The sequence below is a fragment of the Carcharhinus amblyrhynchos genome, chromosome 10 (assembly GCF_965287045.1).
Source record: "Carcharhinus amblyrhynchos chromosome 10, sCarAmb.v2.hapA, whole genome shotgun sequence".
Classification (NCBI taxonomy): domain Eukaryota; kingdom Metazoa; phylum Chordata; class Chondrichthyes; order Carcharhiniformes; family Carcharhinidae; genus Carcharhinus; species Carcharhinus amblyrhynchos.
The window spans coordinates 79,381,722-79,396,496 of NC_137333.1; the positions used below are offsets into that span (position 1 = coordinate 79,381,722).

Sequence of the window (14,775 nt, forward strand, 5' to 3'; positions counted from 1 at the left end):
CTAGGGGATTTTCACTGTAACTTCATTGCAGTATTAATGTAAGTCTCCTTGTGACATTAATAAATGAATTTTAATTTGATTGTTAATTTGTTTCTTTTGGAGCCAAACCCATATGCATTGCAGCTTCTAGAAACTGTAATTCTGTTTAATTTCCAAGTCTAGAATTAGACTTCTAAATACATTCTGTGTGAGGGCCCCACTGCCAATATCTTGCACTAGTTTTAATGGACAGATTTGATGACGTTAAATCCTCATGCACTTGGGCATTGAGCATGAACTCCATTCGCAGTCCCTGTATAATGTCCCAAAGAAACACTCCGGGATTCTGCTCCTCCTTATCAACAGCTGCTTGCTGCCTTTTCCAATCCTATGTTAGACCCAACTATCTTCATGCACAGACTGTGAATGAAGGACCACCTTCTTTCAATCCATTGCAGCATGACACCACAGGGCTTGTTTTCAGGTAGAAATGCAAATCAGTAATCTTGAGCTTTAAACTTTTTCTGTGATTTGAAAAGTATGTGGATATTTTAAAACTTCCCTTGTTTACCAGTGGACTTCAAACTTTCTCTGATCTGGGGAAATTACATGAATAATTGAAACCTTCTCCCAAGCTCTCATGGATTGCTTCTCCTTGAGATAACTAACAAAATTTCCATTGTTTAACTTTTTTAATGCCTGATGATTTCGCTTGCATGATCTTGCTCTCTCTCTTGATCTTGTAATTGCCCCAGGCTTGCCTCCTAGCTCCTCAGATCAGGCGTTTCTTGTCTCTCTCTCTCTCCTCCTTTTTGCCCACCCCCACCACCACCACTCATCCTACATTTTAAAATGTGCAATTTCCAAGCTGCTAATAATCTTTGTCGGCATTTACAAAACTGAGAAGACCTAACTGCTTTACTACCCTTTTTCAGGGAAGAAACCCTGCTGCGCTAATTTGCGACTTCATTTCCACAAGACCATAATTGAATCTTGACTGCACCCTAACGTAACCTAGCAAGACATTCATTTGTATCAAAATGCTACAATGGTTCAAGAAAATGGCCTACTAATATGCCTTCAGTAGGCATCTATGAATGGCTAAGAAATGCCAGTGACACCCAAATTATTGAGAATGAATTTTGAAAAAAAATTCACATTGATTATGGTACTGATGAATAACCCAAATATCATGAATAAACTCTCTGTGGAAATTGAACTCCATAACTGTGTTTGTGTTAATATCTGAAAATTACCCCAACAATTGCGCTTGATAGCGTTAGTTTTTATTATATGCTGCCTTTATTGGATTTCAACTTATTTATTCATGAAGTTCTATGCTTTGATGCACCCTACTTTTATTGTTAAAAAATATTTTTCCTATCAGTCTCCTGTTTCAAAATTCCTACTGCTGATCCATCATTCTCTAGCTAGCTTTTCTAGCCAATTAATTTTACCCTGGTCTTTCTGAATTCATCAAATCATGACATTTTGCAGTTTGATGCACTTCACTTTGACTTTTTGGACTGAACCATGTTGTTGCTATTTTCCAGTTTTTCTGCTCTTTATTGATTATTTATCTCTCAATATTGAGCCATAATCACTTTCCTTTGTTAGACTAGAATCTTAGAGATCGAAGGAGGGTTCTGGATGCATTTCAAAAATATTGTCCACTTTGACCACCTGTGTTGTCATAGATTGGTTTCAACATGGAAGGAAACTATTTACTTCATCCACCTTCTTCGTTATCTTGTTTAAAAACTTCATCAACTTGACGAAACATAACTTGCCTTTAACAGCTGTGTTGACTTTCTTTACTTAATCTACACTTGCTTGAGAGTGTTCATTTTTGTCCTAGATAATTTTGAAAAGCTTTGCCAACATTACTGAGGCTAAACTCACTGACTTTTTAGTTGCTGTGTTTATCCTTGCTGCTCCCAGTTTTTATTGAACAAGGATCTAACATTGGCAATTCTTCAGTACTCTGATGCCCCCATCCAGTTTACATAAGGAGGATTGGCAAATTATGGCCAGTACCCCAACAATTTTCATCCTTTCTTTCCTCTGCATCCCACCTGAACTTGGTGGCTTAGCTGCTTTTAAGTATAGCCACTCTGTCCAGTACCACCTTGTCCTTCTGTTCCAATTTCCCTCTGAACTTTTTATATTCAGCCTGGTTCTCACTTGTATTATCAACCTGATATCTCTTGCCTACCTCCTTCTTTTATCCTTCATCTTGCTCTTTATCTCTTTGAGCACCTAGGGAGATCTGATTTTTGGCTTCCCTGTCTATTCCCTCATGGCTATATACCTAAACATGTTCCAAAACCACTACTCTTTTAAATAATTTCCATTTGCTGGTTTTCATTTTTGCTTGCTAATCTTTGGATCTGGCCGAAGTACATTGAAATCATTCTCAGATTGTTTAAGTTGGCCTTCCTCAATGAAGGGACCTGGCTTTGATTCCCAGCTTGGATCACTGTCTATGTGGAGACAGTGTCTGCGTGGATTTCTTCTGGGTGCTCCAGCTTCCTCCCACAGTCCAAAGATGTGCAGATTAGGTTGATTGACTAATTTAGGTTGATTGCTCTTTTAGAGTTCTGAGATGCATAGGTTAGAGGGATTGGCAGGTAAGTCTGTAGGGATATGAGGGTAGGGCCTGGGTAGGATTGTTGTCGGTGCAGACTCGAGATCTCCTTTTTATGTCGCTAATCTAAACCTTATTATGATCACTGTTTTTTAATTGTTCCCACAGTGATGCTTGATCAACTTATTTCACCTCTTTTTTTTTTCCCAGAACCAGATCCAACAAAACCACCTTTCTCAACACATGAGCAACACACTGCAGATGCTGAAAATAATGAAAGGCAGAAAATGCTAGATATACACAGCACACTGTAGAGAGAGTCATAATTAACGGCTGGAATTTTAGTATCCCACCTGCCACAGGAATTAGAGCAGGCGAGGGTTGGACCATAGAAAGATGCGTTGACTTGGTGGGGTGGAGTGTGGGAGGCATGTTATTTTATGGTTTCTGGATGAGTGAGGCAGTAAAAGATCAATGTTTCAAGCTGATGACGTTTCAGTACACTGTTTTTCTAGATATGTCCTGTCACCTTCCAAGGATCTGTGCACATTAACCCCACCTTCCTCTGTTCATGCCTAATTTTTGGATCTATGCTATTCAGTCTGTGTTGCCTCTTTCGATCCTTTCGGTCCATTACTTCATACTTCTCTGTATTACATTCCATCTGCCACTTTTCTGTCTGTTCTGCCACTTTCCATATTCTATTGCAGCCAATTGGTATCATTCTCGCTGTTTACCACACCACCGATCTGGCAAATTTTGCTTAATATTTCAGTTTCTGATCCAAGTAATTTTATATGAAGGTCCTTGCACTGACTGTGGGTATCATTTATTATTGTCTAGCCTGAAAAGCAGCCATTTACCAACTCCCTGTTCTCTAAAATTGTGACTGCACATCAGAAGTATTTGATTGCTTGCTTTGAGCCATCATGAGCTTTTCATAAGTTACAGTTGTGCACATATGTACGTACATGTTCATTTCGTCAAAAGTGACCATTTGACTTTTTCTATACATTTTGTAGCAATGGCCATAACCAAAAGGTTCACATGCATATGGTGGATTTGATGAGTTCGATTGTTTGTGAAGGGGACACAGTTTCCCAGGAGCTTTTGGATACTGTTCTTGTAAACCTTGTACCAGCCCATAAGGTGAGGAACACGATCACTGTGATTTGTGTGTATGTAATAAAACAAAATATTAAATAATATTAATGACAGCATCAGGAATCTTGAAATGAAATGATTTTCTAACAGTGCAAGTATTGACAATAAATACATTATTTACACTCCAAGTAGGCAATAACGATTGATCATTTGTAATCTTTTGTTTCTACATGTTGCCTAATATGAGAAAAAAAATCTTGTTTGATTTTTATTGTGCTCAATTTACAATACTCAAAGTCACAGTAAAGGTAGTGCAAACTTCCTGTTATCTTCCAATGAATTACTTTTAGGACTGCAGTTTTTAAGTTGATAAATTGTTTTAAGTTATGTTCTCAGTAAATTTAATCACATGATTGATGGATTGGAAGTTGATGAAACTTGCATCTCAGTACTAGAGTATCTGTCTTATCATTTAAGGTGTTGCTGATGTTCCAGGTATTTATGACAGCAATCATTTATGCAATTATGTACACAACTACACAATGCCTGAATTTGCTGGGGTCCTAGACACTGTTCTATCATTACTGTCACCAAAGCAATATGAATTTTATCATGGGTCCACTCACTGTTACTTTTTTTTGCATTTAATCCAGTTTTAATGCTATGGCTTCTTAAATAATTTTTTTGTGCAAAGTAGCTTAGCAGCAGAATGAGTTTGAAATTCTCTAATTACACTTAGTAACATTTGAGGAATCCTATTCCTGTTTGGCCTTTCAACTAGATCTTGTCTCTTTAATTCCATTTAGCCATATTGGTTTCATAACTCTTAATGGAGCAAATCTTTCGACGCGTGGTGATCATGTCGGATTGCCACAATGGGGCATTGCCAGTATCCCTAAGAAATCAAATGTGCTGATTTCAAGTAACGTGGTAGAACTTGCAGATATCCCAATCACCAAGGCATAGAGTATGAGAGAAACTCGAGCCATTTAAGGTGGACAAATCATTAAAACCTGATGAACTGCACACTAGGGTTTTACTGGAAGTGGCTGCAGAGATTGTGAACCCATTGGTTGAAATTTTTTGTAACTCACTAAATTCTAGTACAGAAGATTATAAAAGAGCCAATGTGCTTCCCTTTTTCAAAGGCAGAAGGGAACAATGGGCCAGTTAGTTTATTATTGATAAGATGCTGGGAGTCAATAAGCAAAAGAAATACTAATCATTTAAGAAAGCTGAATATAATCAAATCTAGTTTTATGAAAGATGAATTATGTTTGACAAATTTGCTTCACATCTCTGAGGATGTAACAGGGAGAGTAGGTAGAGGAGAACCTGTAAATGTGATGTATTTTAAGATTTCCAAAAAGCATTTAACAAGGTGTTGTATAGCATTGTAGAATTCCTATAGTGCAGATGGAAGCCATTTGGCCCATCAAGTCTGCACTGACCACAATCCCACCCAGGCCCTATCTCAACCCCATATATTTTCTCTGCTAATCCCCCTGACACTCGGGTCAATTTTAGCATGGCCAATCAATCTAACCTGCACATCATTGGACTGTGGGAGGAAACCAGAGCACCCAGAGGAAACCCACACAGACACAGAATGTGCAAACTCAACCCAGACAGTGACTTGGGACTCTGGTGCTTTGAGGCAGCAGTGCTCATCATCGTGCTGCCCATTGGAGGCTGGTGTACAAAGTAAAAACCCATGGAATTGGAGGAAGCATGTTAGCATGGATTGAAACTGGCTATCACTGTAGACCATAAGAGAGTTGTAATAATTGGGTCCTTTTCAGAGTGGAAAGATTGTGATTCTGTTATGGAATATGGATAGATTGAAAGACAAGACAAAAATCTGGCAAATGGAGTTTTCAGTGGGGAAACGTGAGGTCATGCACTTCAGTAGGGGAAATCAAAAGGCAGATTATTATCAAAATGGAGAGAGACTGGAGGTGAGTGAAGTACAGAGAGGTCCTAGTGCACAAATCACAAAAAGCTAGTGGGCAGATCCAACACGTTAAAAACAAAAACAACATTTTGGCCTACATTGTAAAGGGGTTGGTGTTTTAAAAATAGGTATTTTTGCCATTGTAAAGGATGTTGGTTAGGCTTCACCTAGAATACAGTTTCTTTACCTTGCTTTAAAAAGGATATAGTAACATTGAGGCAGTCCAAAGGGGAGTCACCAGCCAATTTCTGGGGTGAGACGGTTGTCCTATCAAGAGAGCAAATAATCTGGGTCTGTAATCGTTGGAGTTTAGAATAATGAAGGATGGTCTTATTCAAACACATAAGATCCTGAGGGGGCTTGACAGGGCAGATGGTGAAATGTCTTTGAGTGCAAGAGTCTCAAACAAGGGCATATAGCTGCAAGATAAAGGGCCAGTCATTTACAATTGAGGAGTATAGAAATTTCTTCTGACAGAGTGGTGAATCTCCAAAATTTTGTCCCAAGGGGTGCTTGAGTCTGTATCATTAGAAGTATTTAAAGTGGAAGTGGATAAATATTTGACTGGGGAAAGAGCACAGAAAAGTTGTTGAGGCTGGCATAGATCAATCATGAATGTATTGAATAGTGGGGCAGGTTTGAAGGGACTGGTGGCCGACTGCTGCTTCTATTTGTTGATGGAATGTTTCTGTGGTACGATCTTCCGGTGACCAGAAGTTGTGAACTAATATCTTTTGACTAACAAAATATCAACCAATTGCTGTTTTTAGCTTTTCTAATTGACTTGAGCTCAATGAATTGTTGTGTAAGGTAATGCTTTCAGGCATCCCCTGAGCAGCTGAACTCTAATGTGGAATGGTTAGCACTGCTGCCTCACAGCGCTAGGGACCCAAGTTTACTTCCAGCCTTGGGGTTTCCTCCCACAGTCCAAAAATGTGAGAGTTAGGTTGATTGGCCTTGTGAAATTGACTCTAGTGTCAGGGGGACTAACAGTGTAACTATGGGGGGGTTATGGGAATTGGGCCTTAGTGGGATTGTGGCAGGTGCAGACTTGATGAGCTGAATGGCCGCCTCCTGTACAGGAGTGATTATATGGTTAGGCCCTGTTGTTTTGGACACACTCACCAGAGAAATTAGTTTATTTCTACTGGATCAAATGCTTCAATTATCCTAACCACCTCATTTAAAGATCCCCTTAGTTTTCTACACTGAAGGGAATAGAGGACTAATCTTTGAAACACTGTCTTTCTAATCTAACTGCTTTGATTTTGTACTGTAGTACCTGGACTGAATACAGGAAATACAAGTTACATTCCAAAAAGGCTGTAATATTCGCTACCTAAAAGAACTCATTGAAGAAATGACTTGATACTAATTGTCATTCTTGTTTTCAAATCCCTCCATAACTTTACCACTCCATATGTTTGGAACCTCCTTCAGCCCCTATTAGTCATGCAGATTTCCATGCTCTTTATTTATATATCCCAGATCCACTTCATTATTGGTAGCTCTTCCTTGTGCTGTTTTTCTCTAACCCTGAGGTCTTTGGAAGACCATGTGTAAAATTTTTCAGCCCCATTTGCCCCAAAAGCTGGAAATTCCTGCCCAAGGCCAATGGGCCTTTGTGTGGTCTGCTGAATTTTCTGTCTAGCCCACTATGATCACGATGGTAAAATTCCACCCAATGTGTAGAGGACTCTGGGGCAATATATTTGTGACATCTAAGGCCAATTGGTCTCCTGTGCTGTAGGAATTCTGTTTAAAACCAGAAACCTGTTTTTTTTAAATACAATTGATGTAGTCCCATGATCCCTGTAGGTGGAGATTGTAAATACATCACACACTATTAGATCAACTATTCAGTCATGCATTGCATCTTCAAATGTATCTTTGCTTTTTTGCAATAATCTACTCATTGACAAATTTAAATTCAAATATAGCAGATTTCCATTTATCTTTCACTTTTAGAATTAAACTGCATTTATTTCAATATTATTGACATCTTGCCTTAAATTACATGTTGGGGCAGAAACCAGCAAGAGGAAATGGAGACTGAGAATGTAACAATTAAGACTTGTGCAACAGTGGACAATTTAATTGACACTACCCCAAGTAAAGATTTTGGTGAAATTAGTGCATGGAACGATGATTTCTGAAAACGTACAATGTAGGAAGGCAAAAACCGAATGTGAAATGTTAGCAGTTGTTTATAAATGTGAGCAAATTTTTACCAAGTCAAATACTATTCAACCCAAGTAAAACAAACTTCGAGAACTTAAAATTCAGATCATGTAGTAGCTGTAAAAGTAGTGTGAGCACAAAAAAGCAGCCAGGGGCCCATCTGAAAGAATTGCTGCTTCAGAGGGTAACAGTATTTGATATCTGAAGGAGATGGAGAGATTTTCTTTCAGGCTAACAACCATTTGTATTAATGTTTTGGTGGTCGGCTGTATGAAAATGATAAGGTCATGTATTTTTGTAAAATTTGAAATATGTCACTATAAGCAAGTAATGTTCTGTTCAAATTACCCTGGGCAATGCAGGAACACCTCTGTACAATTCGATCATCGAAAGGTTTTTCTCCTGTGATGATCCACTTGATGGTTTTCCCGTCAAATATTGATATTTTACTTTTAGGAAGATTGAAATTAACACTGATACAATTTTTCACATTTTTTATTTTGTCAATTAAAATTTGAAGATGAATAATTTTGTGAGGTTGTGGTGTGTATAGTTGGTGTCTGCAGTGCTCCCAACTCGTCTCTGTGTTAACTGCTGCATATGGCCTTTGTGTACGTGGGCTGTGACCGGGGAAAGAAGACCGAGCTAACATTATCAGATGATCAGAAATTCAACACCTGAATCTATATTGAAAAAGAGGAAATTAAGAATTGCTATCTTTGTTACTGAAAGGAGGCCATTCAAGTGGATGGTGTGGAAACTGACCCAGATTTTGGATAGTGATGCAGACGGAACAGTTAGCATTGTCTGCCATTCTTCTGAAATTGACAGCAACTGACTCAATGTGGTTTTTTTTTCAGAAGTCCATGATTCTGTGCTTCCCCATAGGATGGGCTATCAACGACTCAAATGGCAACTGATTAGAAATCGCTAAACTGCAGATAATTTTCTCCTCCATGCCATTAATTTTAAAACCATAAATAAAGTTGTGCCTTCTGAATAAGGTGTAACCAGATTTTTTGGCACATTAAAGTTTATGAATACTGTTAAGCATCAAAGCTTGTTTAGAAAAATCTAATTTTATAATTGTCAGGTTTCTCTCATGATTAGAAACCCAGTTCTTTTTTTTTTATATACACCTGATACCTCAGCTTCGACTTTAACCTCTGAATATTTTAATAATTTTATTAAATTTAATATAATATTTTACCTCTGAAATAAAAAGTAAAGGATAATTGGTGCATTTTATTTTCTGGTTCTGTGAGAATGCTTCAGTGTGATTGGCTCTTATCCTGCTTGATGACCTCATAGCTGAGCACCAGAGCTGCCTCTTGATTTGGCACCAGATTCAAACTAATGTCAAGAGAGGGGGCATTGATGCCCCCAAGATGGCTAGATCTTTGAGGGCAGCTTTCTTTGAGTGACCTCACCACTGACCATGAAATCATTAATTCACAAGCAAATAGACACATTATTGTGGTCAAGAGAACATAGAAAACACACAAAATAAGTATGGGGAAAGAAAAATGAGCAGGAAGCTTATTTAATAACTGCAGAATTTTGAAAGCTCTCTGTGTTGTACATTGCTTTAAGTTGATGTACTTTGAATTCTTTCTGAATTGTTTAAGTCTCAAAAGTACAACACCTTTTTATTTAATAAAAACCATCAAATTGAGTTGGTATTGATTTATTTCATGTTATTCGTGTCTTATTTGTTCTTGTTCCCCTGCAGAATCTAAACAAGCAAGCATATGACTTGGCAAAAGCTCTTTTAAAAAGGACAGCTCAAGCAGTTGAACCATATATAACAAATGTAAGCATATTAACCGATGATTTTCTAGAACTGTTTGTTCAACATTATTGTGCATTGGGGTTTTCTGGTTTGATTGCTGCAACACACTTAACTGATGTAACAATTCTTGAGACATAATCTGCTTTAAATTGTTTTGTATGAGCATATATATTATGTAGTCTGACAGTGTGTTTGAGACAGAAGTAGTTCCATAATTTTTTTTTAAAGTAATGATTGCCCAGGACACATACCAGCGTTCAAATGGCTCAGGCTCTGATGATTGTATTTAGTTGAATAGTTGCCATCGTTTATGGTGGCTGCTGGCTTAACCATTAAATACGTGGTATTGATTTTTGCCCAATCACCCAAGGAAAGCTTTTGTTGAAATACAACAGATATTTACCCTGCTGTTTGTGCAGAACTAATCAAGCCTGTGTACACAGTTCATTACAAAATTTAATAAACCAAACTTGCAACTTAAAGATTTGTAGCTTTTAAAGCATATGAGCCAGCAGTAAATTAAAGTTGCCATAGTTCCAGATAACCACAGGCTGCTCTCCTCTTTCTTGTTGAAGGATAGAACTGACTGGTGGCCATTTAACCTGAGGATCACCACCCCTCAGGCGAGAAGCAAGGTTGAGAAGGCAGTCCTTAGTAAATTATCTCAGCTGTTGGAGGAATTGAACCTGTGCTGTTGGTGTCATTCCACATCACAAACCAACCATCTAGGCAACTGAAATAACTTTGCCCCCCATAGAAGCAACCTGATCAATACTGAGTTGATAAATTGCACAGTGTTAGACAAGAAGTCACAAGGTGCTGCAGGAAGTCCTTTTCAGTGCACGACGGGGAATGGCAGTATGTGATCGTTGATGAAGGTGTCACGGTGGTTAATTTTGCTGTCTCACAGCACCCAGGTGCAATGTGGCTTTGGGTGACCCTGTGCAGGTTAGGTTGATTGGTAATACTAAATTGCCATTCAGTGTCTCAGAATATGTGCATTAAGGGGATTCATGGTGTAAATACGCAGTACTATGGGGATAGAGCCTGGGTATGATGGTCTCTTGGAGAGTTAGTACAGACTTAATGAGTCAAATAGCCTCCTGCACTGTGGGGATTCTGTGACTGCTTACATAACTGTTTGGTTACAGAACTATTATTTCTCCAGTTTAATAACTATCAGATGTTGCAGTGTCCTGATATTGTAAGGTGCTATATTAGTTTTGTTCAAATGTAAAACTGGAATCAAGTGAATGTGTTCTTGAACTGTAGAATCATAGAATCTTACAGTGCAGAAGGAGGCCATTCAGCCCATTGCGTCTGCACTGACCACAGTCCCACCCTGGCTCTATCCCCATAACCCCATGTATTTAGTCTAGTTAGTCCTCCTGACACTAAGGGGTAATTTAGCTTGCCAATCCACCTAACCTGTACATCTTTGGACTCTGGGAGGAAACTGGAGCATCTGGAGGAAACTCAAGCAGACACAGGGAAAGTGTGCAAACTCCACATAGACAATGATCCAAGCTAAGAATTGTACCCAGGTCCCTGATGCTGTGAGGCAGCAGTGCTAACCACTGTGCTACCCCTGTGGGTGTTTTGATTTTGTATTAGTTGAGATCCCAAATTCTCTGATTCAGTTACAACTTTAGTACTTGGAACTTGAGTAGTCCCATTTATGTTAAACTAGAAATCTGTTTTAGGGGCAGGAGTGTAACTGGTTGAAAATACGAAAACTTAGAATAGAAAAACTGAATGGAGAAAATGTTGAATTGAACCTCAGTTATCACTTTGTTCTCCAAGCATTTAATGAGAATGTTGCTCCATTATTCAATAAAATGTGTTTTTTTTTCTGTTTTAAGGCTTGTAATTTATTTGTGTGGTTACAGAATTGATGAGTTATTGATCATATTAAGTCATGTACTTTGTGCCAACAGTTTTTTAACCAGGTTTTAATGCTGGGGAAGACCTCCATCAGTGACCTGTCTGAGCATGTCTTCGATCTGATCCTTGAGCTATACAATATTGATAGCCACCTGCTGCTTTCAGTTTTACCACAGCTGGAGTTTAAGCTTAAGGTACATCTATTAAACCTCTTCTTTATGTTGCTTAATTTTTCACTACTGAACAATAAGAAATGAGCCAGTATGTTCCTTTTGAGTAAAATTGAGGCCATCTATTGACTATTAGCTGGCAGCACTTTTAATTGGGCAAGTAAGGTTTCTTCTGTGATGCAGTGGTGAGTGTTCTGAGGATTATAGCAATCTCTGGATGCTTTTTAAATGTGTTTTTTTTTGGATCTCTGCTTCAAAACAAACCTGACTGGCATGAGTGCCATTCCTTTGTATCGAGAAAGGGTTGGTTCAAGAAACTGAAAAACCAGGGAGGATATATGATTTTGTTTAGACAATAAATACTTCAAGATAGAAAGACAACTGTATTTTGTGCAAAGCCAATGTCCAAAAGTTTGAGGAGACTGATGAAGGGTAGCAAACATATTGGAGAATGCTAACTGGGACCAGGGTAGTCACTGTCTAGGAGGGAAGTCAAAAATCAGACTGAAACCTGAAAAGCAAGAGTGAGTGGCAGCGATGCATTGAAGGACCCCTAGAGAAAAAAGGTTGGAGATGGACCTGTATGTAGTTCTAAAAAAAGACTAATTGAGTTTGGGTCCTTTTGTGGAGCCAGGTTTTCACAATATTCACGTGAATAAACGTCTCCAGTCTTTTCTCAAATCATAGTCCTCTTGCACCTGTGATTTTTGGGAGTTGAATCTGTATCACCTGCACAGCTTGTATTTCCGACTGTGCTCAACACAGTACACCTGACCTGATCAGAGAACTGTCAAGCTCAAATAGTATTGATTTATTTTCCCACACTTGCTAACTGTCTTTTTTGTTAAAAAATGTCCCCATGTAAACAAATAAGTTTGTGTTATGTGGATCTCTGTGTTGCATGTAATTAAGGTTTTGAGGAATTCTGTTCAATACTCATCATAAGAACTTAAGAAATAGGAGCAGGAGTAGGCCATCTAGCCCTTCGAGCCTGCCCCGCCATTCAATAAGATCATGGCTGATCTGTCGTGGCTCAGTTCCACATTCCCGCCCTCTCCCCATAACCCTTAATCCCCTCTCTTATCAAAATCCCATCAACCCACGTCTTAAAAATATTTAGCGAGGTAGCCTCCACCACTTCAACGGGCAGAGAATTCCAGAGATTCACCACCCTTTGAAGAATTTCCTCCTCAACTCCGTTCTAAACCGCCCCCCCCCCCCCTTTATCTTGAGGCTGTGCCCCCTAGGCCTACTGTCCTTTGAGTGGGAAGAGTCTCTCCACCTCTATCCTATCCATCCCATTCATCATCTTATACATCTCAATGAGATCTCCCCTCATTCTTCTAAACTCTAATGAGTACAAGCCTAATTTATTCAGCCTCTCCTCATAGCTCAACCCCCTCAACTCCGGCATCAGCCTAGTAAACCTCCTCTGCACTCCCTCCAAGGCCAAAATATCCTTGCGTAAGTACGGCGACCAAAACTGCACACAGTACTCCAGCTGCGGCCTCACCAATACCCTATACAGCCGCAGCAAAACCTCCCTACTTTTATATTCAATCCCCCTCGCTATGAAGGCCAGCATCCCATTCGCCTTCCTGACCACCTGCTGCACCTGCAAGCTGGGTTTTTGCGACTCATGCACAAGGACTCCGAGGTCCCTCTGCACCGTCGCCTGCTGCAGTTTTTCTCCACGTAAGTAATAATCCTTCCTACCATTCTTCCTACCAAAGTGGACCACCTCACACTTGCCAACATTAAATTCCATTTGCCATTTCCTGGCCCATTCGCCCAGCCTGTCTAGATCCTTCTGTAGACTCTCCACACCCTCCGCACAATTTGCCTTTCCACCAATCTTGGTGTCATCGGCAAATTTCGACACCCTACACTCGGTTCCCTCCAGATCATCTATATAAATGGTAAATAGCTGAGGCCCCAGCTCCGACCCCTGGGGCACTCCACTAGTCACCATCCGCCAATCCGAATAGCACCCGTTGACCCCCACTCTCTGCCTCCTATTTGACAACCAGTCCTCTATCCACGCTAACACCCTACCCCCAACTCCATGTCCCCTGACCTTCTGCAATAACCTCTTGTGAGGTACCTTGTCAAACGCCTTCTGAAAATCAAGAAAGACCACATCCACCGGCTCTCCTCTATCCACCGCCCTAGACACATCCTCATAGAACTCCAGTAAATTTGTCAGACACGACTTCCCTTTAATGAAACCGTGCTGCATCTGCTCTATCAAGCAATTCCTCTCAAGATGCCTCGCTATTTCCTCCTTGATGACAGATTCTAACATTTTACCTACAACAGACGTTAAACTAACCGGCCTATAATTCCCTGCCTTTTGCCTGGCACCCTTCTTAAACAAGGGGAGTTAAGGGGATCATGATCATAGTGATCATACAACTAAAGAATCTTGCTCATTTCTGTAAAATTGCCTTGGCTTTTCAGCTATTCAGATATTCATCATTTTGCTTGATAACCAGCTGTTTTGGTTTACCTCCCCTGGAAAATGTTTTCTCTTCCTTTTCCTTGTCACTGAGGCCTCTGACAACAGAACCTCTTGATACCTGTCTAAGCTGCAATGATCCCATAGGATTGCTTCCAACTCTTCAGATATTGAGGTTATCGTGTTTACAGCTGATGCTTTTTGATGAAGCGTATTTTGTAGTTGCTTTTAATCTAGTTTGCACTGTAATAACACTGAAGAATTGTTTTCATGCTGGAATGCATTCTGTGAAATGTTCTGTTCAGAACTCATTACCCAGCTTTTTAGTTGCAGATATGGGTGTTGCCACCTCTTTGGAGGAAACAATGGGTGTTTCAGCTTTGTTCGTGTCGAGGCTGTTCGAGTTGGCAAAATAAAACCTTGGCTGACAGTTCTTAGTTTCGACAATCAGTGTTTATGGCACCATATAGGAAAACTTGGAAGTAGCTACCAATATATCATGTAATATGGCACCCTTAGTTTTATGGACAAAGGTTTGTGAACATGGTTTGAATCTCCAGATTGTATTTGCACAAGTATCTGCCCAGCCCTCTTTTTTGAGTATGTGCTCCTTTACCCTGAATCTAAAATTTGTACAAATATGAAGGAAGTGAGAGAAGGCTTGAA

General features: G+C 39.6%; 1 protein-coding gene across 4 annotated transcripts in view; it reads left to right on the top strand.

Annotated features, from left to right (window-relative positions):
- The window catches only part of pds5b (PDS5 cohesin associated factor B), a 193,336-nt gene that overhangs the window by 71,140 nt on the left and 107,421 nt on the right, over positions 1-14,775 (top strand). For all 4 annotated transcript variants that reach the window (XM_080197450.1, XM_080197453.1, XM_080197451.1 and 1 more), the window contains 3 exons: positions 3,589-3,715; positions 9,538-9,618; positions 11,535-11,675. In XM_080197450.1, coding sequence (XP_080053576.1) covers positions 3,589-3,715; positions 9,538-9,618; positions 11,535-11,675 — 349 coding nt within the window. The remainder of the gene's footprint in view (positions 1-3,588; positions 3,716-9,537; positions 9,619-11,534; positions 11,676-14,775) is intronic.